The sequence below is a fragment of the Dryobates pubescens genome, chromosome 4 (genome assembly GCF_014839835.1).
Source record: "Dryobates pubescens isolate bDryPub1 chromosome 4, bDryPub1.pri, whole genome shotgun sequence".
Taxonomy (NCBI): domain Eukaryota; kingdom Metazoa; phylum Chordata; class Aves; order Piciformes; family Picidae; genus Dryobates; species Dryobates pubescens.
The window spans coordinates 32641668-32655872 of record NC_071615.1 but is presented as its reverse complement, the minus strand read 5'-3'; the positions used below and the strand labels follow the sequence as shown (position 1 = coordinate 32655872).

The 14205-nt window shown below is 45.6% G+C and overlaps 1 protein-coding gene across 1 annotated transcript in view; it reads right to left on the bottom strand.

The window, feature by feature from the left end:
- Positions 1 to 13748, bottom strand: part of ABCB1 (ATP binding cassette subfamily B member 1) — a 41277-nt gene extending 27529 nt beyond the window's left edge. The window contains exons 1-6 of the mRNA XM_054161046.1: positions 13584 to 13748; positions 12858 to 13062; positions 12313 to 12425; positions 11497 to 11560; positions 3808 to 3955; positions 2511 to 2574 (exon numbers count right to left, since the gene is read on the bottom strand). Of these exons, the coding sequence (XP_054017021.1) occupies positions 2511 to 2574; positions 3808 to 3955; positions 11497 to 11560; positions 12313 to 12401 (365 nt within the window). The 5' untranslated portion in view covers positions 12402 to 12425; positions 12858 to 13062; positions 13584 to 13748. The remainder of the gene's footprint in view (positions 1 to 2510; positions 2575 to 3807; positions 3956 to 11496; positions 11561 to 12312; positions 12426 to 12857; positions 13063 to 13583) is intronic.
- Positions 13749 to 14205: the final 457 nt, after the last annotated feature.

Sequence of the window (14205 nt, the reverse complement as noted above, 5' to 3'; positions counted from 1 at the left end):
ACAGGAGCAAATGGCAGGAATCTGTGTGCAAATGCTCAGCTCAGGCAAGGAGAGGACTGCTTTAGAGCTCATGTAATCATGGATGTATTTGGGATCACCCACCCCAACCATTCTCTAGCTCTACCAAGGCTGGGGCTAAGCCATGGCCCTCAGCACCACATCTCTGCCTCTGGGAAACACCTCCAGGGATGGGCATTCAGCCACCTCACTGGGCAGCCTGTGCCAGGCTGTCAGAACCCTTTCAGTCAAGAAGTTTCTTATGTGCAACCTAGACCTTCCCTGGTGCAACTTGAGGCTGTTTCCTCTTATCCCAGTCAAACTTTTCAAGTTGTAATCCATCCATTTTTGAGACCAAGCTGCCACAGAACTAAGATAGGGACTTTGGAACTATAGCCATTATGAAATCAGCTTTATCTGAACTAATAACACCAGGTTAATGCCTAACTGAATGCTGGTTAGTGTAATATTGGCCCTGGTCATCTTCAGCCCCATTAAAACTCCCCTCTCAATCACACTAAACCCAAGAACACCACCTCAAAATTCAGCAGTGACTTCTGACAATTGCTTTATGATGTTGCATAGCTTCCACAAATCCTTTCATGCTTGGACTTTGCCTCCTGAGCAGTTGTCTCAGAAGGGGCAGATGCATCTGCCAAGCTTCCATGCTGATGAAATACATCCTGCAAATTCACTGAATCCTCTGAAACTCATCAGAGAGTGAAGGTTCAGTGCCTCGTAAAAGAATGGTTGCTGTTGTCTGCAGAGATAGCTGGGCTTTGGGGAAACTTGTTTGAGTAACAAACACAACCAAGCCCACGTGCAGAGCTGAGTACACACCTGAGGGAGGCCTTTGCCCTTCTACAGAGTTTTTATTACTATGTGACCTGCTGTAAACCTGCCTAGATTAACAAGGGCTGGCTGCAAGCAGCTGCTTCTACAACCCAGTGAACACATCACCTCAAGGCTCCATCTAGAAACTCCAGAAAGGAGAAGCTATCCCTGTGCTGCTAATAAGTGACAGACTCCTCATTCACCAGTTTGCTCCTAGAGAGAAACTCCACTTGCTCTTTATTCATGCTTGTACTGTCAGGGCTAATGTTTAAAAGACAAAGTGTCAGACATGATGTTTGTGGTGGCTTTGACCTTGGCTGGGGGCCAGGTGTCCACCAAAGAGATGTTCTATCACTTCCCTTTTAAGCTGGGCAGGAGTGAGAAAATACAATGAAAGGCTCCTGGAGTGAGATAAGGACAGGGAGAGATCACCCACAAGTTACTGTCATGGGCAAACCAGATTTGGCTTGGAGAAAAAACCTGATTTATTACCAATACAATCACATCAGGATAATGAGAAACAAAACCAAATTGTGAATACCTCCCCCCCCGCCGCCCCATCTGCATGAGAAGACAAACAAAAGAGAAAATGCTTTGATTGTAAAGCTGTGTGGTTGCTCTCATTTCAAAGCAGGCATGAGAACACTAACACAAAGATCTTTAAAATTAAGAGAAATTAATAACAAATATGCTTGATCATAAAGAAAAGAGAAAGGGAGAGAAAATAACCTGATTTAAAGCTGTGTCATTACTTTCATTTCGAAGCAGAAATTAAACACTAACACAAATATCATAGAATGGCTGAGGTAGGAAGGGACATCCTCCACTAGATAGGTTGCTCAGAGCCCTTTTGAGCCTGACCTTGGATATCTCCAGGCATGGGGCCTCAACCACCTCCCTGGGCAACCTGCTGCAGTGTTCCAGCATCCTCATGGGGATGAGGATGGGGAGAACTTGTTCCTCACATCCAATCTAAATCTGCTCTGCTCTCATTTCAAACCACTGCCCTTTGTCCTGCCCCTGTAGGCCTTTGCAAACAGTCCCTCTGCAGCCTTCTTGTAGCCCCCTTCAGGTATTGGAAGTCTGCTGTAAGGTCTGCTGTAAGGTGTGCTGTAAGTCTGCTGAACAACCCCAGCTCCCTCAGTCTGTCCTCATAGCAGAGATGCTCCAGCCCCCTGATCATCTTCACGGCCCTCCTCTGGACCTGCTCCATCAGGTCCATGTCCTTTCTGTGTTAAGGGCTGCAGAGCTGGACACAGCACTCTAGGTAAGTCCAGACAACTTGGTTGCACTTGATGCTTTGGTAGCAAATTAGCTATTTTGGGGGGGCGATTTTAATTCTGCTTTTTACCAGAGAATCCCTACAGCTCAAGGCATGGATGGATGATAACCAATATAATTTGTTAGTAATATAATTTGTTAGCGATAAGTTCAGAGGAAGAGAAAGAAGGAAATGCAGTTGGCTTGGGGGAAACACAGCACTTCTGAAAAGGGATCACAGAAAAATTGTCTGGAACAGCTGTGGGTGCTCAGGAATACTCCAATAGTCTCTTTAGTTACAAACATTATTCAATGCATCGCTGCTTACATGTTGTTTAAACTATTCAAAACAAGAATAGCTTGACTAGAAAGGTGTGCCCACGTAGGAGAAAGGAGAGGAAACATCCACTTCTAGTTACCTTGTCATTTCTTCTTCCAGCTTGTCAAAAATTGCCTCAGTGTAATTCATCAGAATGGAATCATCTAGAAAGGAAGAAAAGAGCAAATACTTTTCAGAGAGCAAGTTTTAACAGATTGGTTGTCCTGCAAGCTGTTCAGCAGGTTTTGAGTCCTACAGCTCCTTTTGAACTGACTTGACCTTAATGAAAGGAGGAGTAGGATGATTTCTACCTACTGAAAAAACAATGATGATAGTAATACAAAGCTAGTCACAACTTCACTGACTACAGAGACACATCTCATTGATTCATAGACTGGTTTGGGTTGTAAGGGACCTTCAAGATCATCCAGTTCCACCCCCCTGTCAAGGGCTAGGACACCTTCCACTAGAGCAGCTTGCTCAAGACCCCAGCCAGCCTGGCTTTCAACACTACCAGGCTGGGAGGCTCCAAAATTTCTCTGGCCCACCTGTTCCAGTGGCTCACCACCCTCATGGGGAAGAATTTCTCCATTATGTCTCATCTTAATCCAGCTTCTTGCAGTTTGAAGCCATCACCCCTCATCCTGTCTTTTTGTAGTGAGTTTCTGTTGGATGTACTTGCTGATCTTATTCACCTTGTGAACCACAAATGTCCAGTTTAATGCAAAGGAATTAAGAGGAACTGATGCTGACTAGATGGGCAGCCAGCCTCTCTCTAGTCAGAGTTAACCATGATGCATTGAATGTGTGCTATGGGGACAAGTGGAGAGCTGGGATTGTTCAGCTTGGAGAAATGAAGGCTCCGTGGAGACCTTCCAGTACCTGAAAGGGGTTACAGGAGAGCTGGGGAGGGACTTCTGACAAGGGCTGGGAGTGACAGGACAGGGACAATGGCTTTGAGCAGGAAGAGGGGAGATTGAGAGTGGAGGTGAGGAAGAAGTTCGTGACACTGAGGGTGGGGAGACACTGGAACAGGCTGCCCAGGGAGGTTGTGGTTGCCCTCCCCCTGCAGGTGTTCAAGGCCAGACTGGATGAGGTCTTGAGCAAGCTGGGCTGGTAGGAGGTGTCCCTTCCCATGGCAGGGTGGTGGAATTGGATGGTCTTTCAGGTCCCTTCCAACCCAACCCATTCTGTGAATCTAATGCAGAAACTAAGAATTAGGAGCAAGAAAAATGCTGTGGTGTGTCACAACAAACACAGAAGCTACTCATTTGTGTCAGAGTGTGGTATCATGCTGGGGTTTGTGCCATGAGTATTCCCTGCTGAGATGCCTGAATCTCCCTGCCTCTTTTCCAGAAGTGATTCCAGTGTTCCTTTCACAGCAGGTATGTCTGTACCTGTTGTAGTTCCGTTTCCAGAGCCAACGAAGCTGTCAGTCATGTCCCCAAAGATTATCATGGCGATGGGGAGGCTGCTTCCATGGGCTACTGCCAGCAGAGTGCCCAGCAGCATGAGTATCCTGTCTGACCAGCTGGAGTAGCGGAACTGGGAGAGAGAAGAGACATTAAACTTCACTGTGGCAGCGGGAGGCAAGCACAAGGCTCTGCCTACACAGCAAGAAAGCCAACAAAAAGCCGTTGGGTGTGCACTCAAACTGTCTTTCATTAGCAACTGAGATTACAGCCTGTGGTCGTTTGAGGCTGTGCCTTTAAGAACAAACACTGCTGGAACACACTGGCTAATGTTTTTGGTACTAGAACCAAAACATTCTGATATTCTAAACGAATTTCATTGGTTGATAAACAAAAATTCAGCTTTAGATTGTGAAGCGGTTGGAAAATTTTTTCCTCAGTTCAGTTCGGTTTGGGAGTTGGGGGAGTTTGGTGTTTCAGCCTGTTCTCCCTGCCTGCTTCTTCTGCGAACTGCTGGACTTGGCCTTCAGATAAGCAAACACTAATCCTGCATGGGCTTTTGAAGCTTGCTAACAACTCTTTTCCTTAGTAACTTGCCTTTCTCTCTCTCTAACCTCTTTTTGGGGAAAAAGGGAGGTAAGGGGGGGAGAGAGGGGGTTCCAAAGAGGGGATCCCTCCCTGAGGGAGGGATTTTTGTTGTGTTATTTGTCTTTGCTGTGTATTTCTGTGTATATATTGTAAATACCTGTATATATTGTGTTATATATAACCTGCTTTCTATATATGCTTGTAAATATATAGCTTTTGCTCTTCGACTGAGTTAGCTGTGGTTTCTTACTCTGTGGAGGAGGGAGAGCTAAGCCCTCTCTCAACCTACCACATTTATTGGCTGCCCAACTCGAGGCTTGCTGACAAATTAGTTTGATTTATTGCTTGCTTAAGTCGAACGAGCAAACATGAAGGTGTTTTGGCTTTTTGAGCGTCTGTTCTTCTCGGTCTTTGGTGTATTGATCTACAAGTATTGCCTGGGTATGATTATCGATAAGATAGGTAAATATATAATGCAAAAATTATATTTGTGGTTTAAGTACAAGATTCGGCTTCTGTATGATCAGTGCCTGAAATTCTTTTATGTTAAAAAGTACAGGAATGTTACATCTAGCACACTCCCTATTGAGATAAAAGAGTTTAAGATTCCGCTCGGTGAAAGGGTAATTTTAAGTGATGGCTGGGATCCAAAGCTGATTTTCTTGATGTGTGTAGTCCTGCTGATGATGATAATTAATGTGTATTTGTTGGTAGCACTGTACCGGGAGAAAAAAGTGTCCAAGGCATGTTTTGTTATAAAACGGAGGGTTAAGAGACGAAAACGCCACCCTAGCTCTGTTTCAGGAACATCCAGTGAGGATGATAATGGAGAATCTGTGTCAGTTAAAGATAAAGCTAAAAAGTCAATCGGCAAGGCAGCTCTGAATAGCAATGGTGATGATTCTGGCAAGCAGCCAGGGGCTACAGTAGCCCCAAACATGGCGGCTCCTGTGTCCCAGGCAGCCACCATTAACGAGGCAAAGTCATTTCCTCCTTCTTCCATGGCAGGAGCGGAAGCGTCCTCCAAAGCAGCTAATCTGTCTCAAAGCTTATCAGCTTCTGATAATAAGGCAGCTGGAAACCCAAACACAGCTCCAGTAAAGCAAGTAGCAGTTTTAACAACAAGGAAGGGTAAGACTAAAGCTGATTCAGGAGCTGACGGGGATGCACAGCAAGGTTCTTCTGCTGGGGAGGAAGAGAAAATCTGTCTTAAAAATATAGCTGAGTTATTGAGATCATCAGAGGATCGAGATGCATCTCTTGGTAGGACAGCAGCTAGTGGTGGTGCCTCTCAGCTTAAAGGGATCTTTGAGAGGTTGTTGGGACCACAAGTTGAGGAACAGGAGGCAGAGGAGCAAGAACAAGATGACATAACCGACTGCTCTTCACCACGTGAGGAGCTTAGAAATGTGAGAAAAGACTATCTCAGAGCAGATAAGGAGCCAGTTCTCGCTTGGCTTGGTAGATGTTATGATACAGGTGCTCCAGCTCTAATGGTTGGAGACAAGTCAGCAGCCCAGCTAGGAACTCTCTCAAAGGATAATGGAATAGATAGACATCTAGGCAAGGCTCTCGGTAAGGTTAATCTGTGGATACGCCTTCTAATGGCGGTTCTCATGAGATACCCTTCCCGAGATGATCTTCCATGGAATCCTAAGCCCTGGACTACCATAGATGAGGGAATCAAGCGTCTGAGAGAATTTGCTGTTAGAGAGGTACTCTATGGTGAACATGAATCTCTGAATCCTGATGATGTTCCTGTAGGAAATGGTCTTACTAAAAAGCTCATCAAGCTTGCTCCTTCTAATTATGCAAACATTCTGGCAAGCAGAATTGTAGCAAGAAATTATGGTGGAGCTCCTCTTACGGTTGGCCAATTCACTGATCAATTGAGACAATTAGATGATAGCATGACACGTGTTTCTTTGGTTTCAGCCATTGAAACTCTGTCTGGAAAACTGGAGAATTGCATGAAAGAGCTGAAGGATGAATTTAAAAACACCATCTCCCAATTGGCACAAAGAGATGATTCCAATTCTTCCTCCAGGTGGGTACAGGTTTCATCTGTGAGGAATAGACATCCTCCAAGGAGGTCATTCCAAAACAGATCAAACCAAAACAGACCACCAAGGCAGTCACGTAGGACTATTTGGATTACCCTGCGTGATCAGTTTGGTGAGAACATGAACAGGTGGGATGGTCAACCAACTTCTAATCTTTTCAGGAGACTGAGAGAACTGCAAAGTGGCAGAACCCGAGGTAGCAATACCAGAAGGGTAGCTGTTACTTCTACAGTTCCCCAGGACAACTCTAGTAGCTCCAACAGTGGCTCCAGTTCTAACACTGCACAGTGTGCTCGTTGCACCTGTGGACATGTTCCCCATAACTAGGGGTGCCCTGCCTCCCGCCAGGGGGAGGAGAGGGGTAATACAGATAACAGAATCTATTGGGATGTGTACATCCAGTGGCCTGGCACTTCACACTTTCAGAAGTACAGGGCCTTGGTTGACACAGGAGCTCAGTGCACCATATTGCCATCAAATTATCAGGGATCAGAGTCCATAACTATTCTGGGAGTCACTGGTGGATCTCAAGAGTTAAGTAAAGTGGAGGTTAATATAAGCTTAACTGGTAAACAATGGAAAAAGCATACAGTTGTGACCGGACCTGATGCACCTTGTATTTTGGGAATTGATTTTCTGAGAGAAGGGCGTTTCAAAGACCCTAAAGGTTACAAATGGGCTTTTGGAGTAGCTTCTGTAGAAATTGATGGACAAAAACTGAAGCTGTCTGCTAGACCTGAGCTTTCTGATGAATCTGCAGTTGTGGGACAACACAAGATTCAGGACATTAAGTTGCCGGTTGCTTCTCGGACTGTGCATCACAGACAATACAGAACCAACCGTGACTCTTTGTTGCCCATTCAGAATCTGATTCGTCAGTTGGAGAGTCAGAAAGTCATCAGCAAAACTCATTCACCTTTCAACAGTCCAGTGTGGCCTGTGCGAAAGCTGAATGGAAACTGGCGTCTGACAGTGGACTACCGAGCCCTGAATGAAGTAACTCCGCCTATGAGTGCAGCAGTACCAGACATGATGGAACTCCAGTATGAGCTGGAATCCAAAGAGGCCAAATGGTATGCTACCATAGACATTGCTAATGCCTTCTTCTCTATTCCCATAGCAGAGGAATGCAGGCCTCAGTTTGCTTTCACCTGGAGAGGAATCCAGTACACTTTCAACAGACTGCCAATGGGCTGGATCCACAGCTCCAGCATCTGTCATGCAGTAATCCATGATGCTCTGGAGGAAGGTGGTGCTCCAGAACACATCCAGTTCATCGATGATATCATCGTCTGGGGTAAAACTGCTGAGGAAGTCTTCGAGAAAGGTAACAAAATCATGGACATTCTCCTGAATGCAGGTTTTGCCATCAAGAGAGACAAAGTGAAAGGTCCTACCACAGAGATCCAGTTTCTGGGAGTGCAGTGGCAGGATGGACGCCGACACATTCCAGTGGATGTGGTAAATAGAGTCTCTACCATGGCAAATCCCACGAACAAGCAAGAAACTCTACGTTTCTTGGGGATAGTGGGATTTTGGAGACTACACGTTCCTGGATACAGTCAGATTGTGAAACCTCTGTATGATGTGACTCGAAAGAGGAACAGTTTCCACTGGGGACCTGAACAACAAGCAGCCTTTGACCAGATAAAGCAAGAAGTAGTCCAAGCAGTGGGTCTGGGACCTGTGCGAGATGGTCCAGACATTAAGAACATTTTGTACACGGCTGCAGGTGACAATGGTCCAACCTGGTGCTTGTGGCAAAAAGCTCCAGGTGAGACACGTGGACGACCTCTTGGTTTCTGGAGTCGAGGTTACAGAGGTTCAGAGGCTAATTACACTCCAACAGAGAAAGAGATTCTAGCTGCCTATGAAGGAGTGAAAGCAGCTTCTGAAGTAATTGGAACTGAGTCACAACTTCTCTTAGCTCCCAGATTGCCAGTTTTGAATTGGATGTTCAAAGGCAAAGGTTCCACACCACATCATGCCACAGATTCCACCTGGTCTAAGTGGATGGCCCTGATAACACAGAGAGCTCGAATGGGAAATCTTGAAAGACCTGGTCTGGTGGAGGTGATCTCAAGTTGGCCTGAAGATACCAACTGTGCTAAACCTCCAGAGGAGAGAGTAACTCGTGCTGAGGAAGCTCCTCCTTACAATGACCTTTCTGATGATGAAAAGAAATATGCTTTGTTCACAGACGGTTCCTGTCGTCTCGTCGGGAACAAGCGAAGGTGGAAGTCTGCCGTGTGGAGTCCAACACGCCGAGTTGCAGAGGCGAAGGATGGAGAAGGAGAATCCAGTCAGTTTGCAGAGGTAAAAGCTGTCCAGCTAGCTCTCGACGTGGCTGAACGTGAGAGATGGCCAAAGCTTTATCTCTACACCGACTCATGGATGGTAGCCAATGCTCTATGGGGTTGGCTAAAGAACTGGAAAAAGAATGGCTGGCAGAGGAAAGGAAAACCCATCTGGGCAGCTGAACTGTGGCAAGACATTGCTGATCGAATCGAGAGAATTCCAGTGAAAGTGAGACACATTGATGCTCACATTCCCAAGAGCAAAGCTACTGAGGAACAGCAGCACAACCATCAGGCAGATCTAGCTGCAAGAGTTTCTCAAGTAGACAAGGACTCTGAACTTGATCTCGACTGGAAACACCGAGGTGAGATATTCTTAGCTCGGTGGGCTCACGATTCGTCAGGACATCAAGGCAGAGATGCAACATACCAATGGGCTCGTGACAGATCCATAGACATTTCCATGGATGCCATCACACAAGTCATCCATGACTGTGACATTTGTGCTGCTATTAAGCAGGCAAAGAGAATTAAGCCCTTGTGGTATGGTGACAGATGGTCCAAATACAGGTATGGTGAAGCTTGGCAGATTGACTACATCACTCTACCACGTTCTCGTTCTGGTAAGCAGTACGTGCTTACTATGGTAGAGGCAAACACTGGATGGCTGGAAACTTACGCAGTCCCACATGCAACTGCACGCAACACCATTCTCGGTCTGGAGAGACAGATCCTGTGGAGACACGGAACTCCAGAGAGGATTGAGTCAGACAACGGAACTCACTTCAAGAACAACCTTGTAAAGAGCTGGGCAAAAGAGCACGGTATTGAGTGGATTTTCCATATTCCTTACTATGCACCAGCTGCAGGGAAGATTGAACGCTACAACGGTTTGTTGAAGACCACTCTCAAAGCCATGGGAGGTGGATCTTTGAAAAACTGGGAGAAACATTTAGCACAAGCAACCTGGCTGGTGAACAGTAGAGGTTCAGTGAACCGAGCTGGACCTGCACATTCTGATCTGCTACAGAAAGTAGAAGGTGATAGAGTTCCTGTTGTTAGGGAAAAGAATCTGTTAGGTAAAACTGTTTGGGTATTTTCGCCCTCAGGAGAGGCTAAACCTGTCCGAGGGGTGGTTTCAGCAGAAGGTCCGGGTCACACTTATTGGGTAATGCAAGAGAATGGTGAAATTCAGTGTATTCCACAAAGAGATTTAACTTTAGCTGAGAGAGTTTAATTTCAGAATGTTGTACAGCTACAGCGCGTCCAAAGGAAAGAGTCCCTGAGGAATCTACGGTGCACGAACCCTGAGAACCCTGAGAGCCCTGAGTCAACTGAGAGTCCCTGAGTCCCTGTTTCCCTTTTTCTTCGCTTCGTCTGCGGAGAGACAAACTGTTTTCCATTTTCTTGATTTTGGATTTTCTTGGACTTCTGAATCATCTACATCTGAGTATAGCCGGAATGGACGATGAACTTAACTTACGAACTGTAAATATTGTTCTGGATTGGATGGACAGTACGAACAGCCAATGAAATTGTTTAGAAAGGGGTGGACTGTGGTCGTTTGAGGCTGTGCCTTTAAGAACAAACACTGCTGGAACACACTGGCTAATGTTTTTGGTACTAGAACCAAAACATTCTGATATTCTAAACGAATTTCATTGGTTGATAAACAAAAATTCAGCTTTAGATTGTGAAGCGGTTGGAAAATTTTTTCCTCAGTTCAGTTCGGTTTGGGAGTTGGGGGAGTTTGGTGTTTCAGCCTGTTCTCCCTGCCTGCTTCTTCTGCGAACTGCTGGACTTGGCCTTCAGATAAGCAAACACTAATCCTGCATGGGCTTTTGAAGCTTGCTAACAACTCTTTTCCTTAGTAACTTGCCTTTCTCTCTCTCTAACCTCTTTTTGGGGAAAAAGGGAGGTAAGGGGGGGAGAGAGGGGGTTCCAAAGAGGGGATCCCTCCCTGAGGGAGGGATTTTTGTTGTGTTATTTGTCTTTGCTGTGTATTTCTGTGTATATATTGTAAATACCTGTATATATTGTGTTATATATAACCTGCTTTCTATATATGCTTGTAAATATATAGCTTTTGCTCTTCGACTGAGTTAGCTGTGGTTTCTTACTCTGTGGAGGAGGGAGAGCTAAGCCCTCTCTCAACCTACCACACAGCCCAATTTAAGCGTGCAGGAAGAAATCCTTCTATAAAAGCACTTTTATCACAGAAACTCTCCAAAGCAGAGGTTAATGTTTTGATGTGTCCATCACAGAATCACAGAATGGTTTGGGTTGGAAAGGATCATCCACTTCCAACCTACTGCCATGGGCAGGGACACCTCCCACTAGACCTGGAGCAATATTGGAGGTGGGGTCTCAGCAGAGCAGAGGCAAAGGGCAGAATCCCCTCTCTTGCCCTGCTGAATGCAGCCCAGCACACAGCTGCCTTCTGTGCTGCATGAGGGCACTGCTGGCTCATGGGGAGCTGCTCAGCAACCAACACCCCCAAGGATCTTTCTTCAGGGCTGCTCTTAACCCACTCTGCACCCAGCCCGATAATAATAACAAGAATATACAAAAAAAGAGCTTCTTGATGGCTATGCTATATCCTGCAGTCTCTAGTATCACATATTTGGCAAAGCCAAGGCCACATCTGCAGTGCTCTCACCTAATTCTCACACTTTGAAATGCCTCTGCAGGTATCTAGAGAAACAGGGAGAGAGAATCAACCCTACCATTTTCAATGGGCTGACCATATTGGCCTTTTCTGCCTCCTTCTTCTTCTTCTTCTTGTCCTTGCTGAAAAGGTAGGAGGGCTTTAGTGTGTTTGAAAAGCAGCCTTCCACAGGCATTCTCATGCAATACACAACTATTCACAGAAATACTGATGAAAGCTATTAATGAAGGCCAATTGAAATCTAATCCTGAAACATTTTTACACCAAACAATGGTGTGTAACCACAATAGGACTTATGGAGTGTGCTTGAGATGCTTGGATTTAAACCTCCAGGTATAGAAATAGCGTCAGCTACCAACCGCAGCAAATTTCGGTTAGTCTTCCCAGTTCACTCCTCCAAGGATGAAACAACACCAGCAAGGGCTGGTTGTGCCACTGTCTGGTCAGGGAAGTTGTGAACTGAGGCAGTAAATGGCTTTCAAAATGAGAAAGGAGAAGATAGCATAAAATCAATGTTTTTGCACATGGGGCATAAGGACTAAACAAACCATTCAAGGTACGTCAACCACTCAGACTAAACAAATCAAGAGGATTTTTAGCTGGTGACATGACTGTACCCAAGATGTCCCTTCTAACATCATTTCTGTCACATTTTAGAGCTGCTTTTCAGTTAACTGTTGTCAATAATGTGGACACTTAGGCCTCAAAAGATAAAGTGTCCTCTTGCTGACCTGATACAAAGCTTCCCGTTATTAGGTTTTGCAGATAAGGTGAATTTAAATGAATCATAAAATTCAATAAACCCTAAAATATATCCTAAACAAAGATAATTTCACAAGCTTCAGTGCAGGGCAAGGTGTTTAAGAACACTTACTCTTTGTCTTCATGTTCACCCTCGTTGGATGCAGTGATCTTAAGACTGTATCCGTCTGCGCTATGCTTCCTTTCATCCTCGGAAGGCATTTTAAATGTAGTTCCAATAGCTCCCTGGAAATAGTATTTGACCAAGACAGGTACAGTGTTTAGCCAAGGGCAGTCACCTCAATGACCTTTTCTTTTTTTTTTTTGCTCCAAGGAAAATAGAGATATTTGTTTAATCAGTAAAGTTATTAAAGCCCTACATGGCAGTGAATCCTCGTAACAGGCAAGCAGGCACATGCTGAAGCAAGCCCAGCCGCTCAGTTTGCTGACAGAGATCTACACTTTGCACTTCTATCTCTTTGCTAACTTCATTTCATTGCAGTGTTGTAGTTTCTGCAGTTCTGCACATGCACAAAATAAATCAGACAGGAGATGCTCATTTAAGAAGAATGTGCAGCTACTTGGCACCCCACCCCCCCACCCCCCCCCCCAGCTATCAGCCAGTGGTGGAAAAGTCTCTCTGATTTCAAGGGAAAAAAGAGAAAAGTATGCACCTACCGTGGAGGTTGTTCCTGCTTTTTGTGTAGTCCTCTGAAAAATGATTTAAAACCCAGCAGAATTAATATGGACATGCAGCATGATTGGACTTTGCTCTTATGTAAAGCAGAGATGATCAACAGCGTCCTCAGGCTTTTCCTCCGCCCGCTGCCTCGCCTACTTTGGAGAGCAAAGCTTCTGCACTTTGGACTTTGCCTCCCTCTTCCTAAAGGGAATATTTAGCAAGCAGGGTACTTAAATACTCTTTTATTTCATTGTCACCCAAGAAAGCAGGCCTGAAGGATCTCTTCTTCCATGGGGAGAAAGAACTTCTCTTCTCCTGTCTACTTCTCCTATCTACTTCTCTCCTACTACCTACTTACTTCTGATCTCCTATCTACCCTCTATCTACTCTTGGATTAATTATGCCCCTTAAACCTCCCAGGAGTTCAGAGATTCACAGAATGGTTTGGGTTGGAAGGGACCTTCAACACCATCTAGTTCCAACCTCCATAGGCAGGGACACCTCCCACCAGCCCAGCTTGCTCAAGGCCTCATTCAGCCTGGCCTTGAACACCTGCAGGCAGGGGACATCCACAACCTCCCTGGGCAACCTGTTCCAGTGTCTCCCCACCCTTACTGTCAAGAATTTCTTCCTTATCTTCAGTCTAAATTTCCCTTCCTCAAGCTTCAATTCATTCCCTCCCATCCCATCACTCCAAGCCCTTGTAGAGCCTTCCTCCTTACCTTATTCCAGCTGATGCTGAAGGCTCCAGGTGCCTGCTACAGCTGAGGCCGGACCCATTCTCGAGCACACAGCAAGAACAAGACCGAACAACACAAACCCAGCCTGGTGCGCATTTGCTCCTTTTCCTTTCTTCTAAGCCAAACGCAGACGAACATGACTCATCTAGCCTGAATGAAAACAGGATTTTACTCCAGTGTGTTTTGTTTCTCCTTTGAGTAGCCACATACCAGCAAGCTGAGCTTCAGACTCCATTTAGAAATTATTTGGAAATGGCTGTGGGGAGCAGAAATCTGCTCAATTAGCAGCCTTCTGATTTTTTAATGAGGGGTCGGATTCTGGACTGACTGAAATGGAGCTTTTCTGGTAGAGCTGGCTGGCTCAGAAATGACTTCTGAAACCACTCATTTCTAAAGGGAGACCTCATCACCCTCTAGAGCAACCTGAAAAGGGGTTGGGGGGAAGTGGGATTGGTCTCTTCTCACAGGCAACAAGTGACAGGACAAGAACAAATGGCCCCAGGTTGTGCCAGGGGAGGCTCACGTTGGAGATGAAGAACAATTTCTTCCCAAAAAGGGTTCTCAGGAACTGGAACAGACTGCCCAGGGAGGTGGTGGAGTCCCC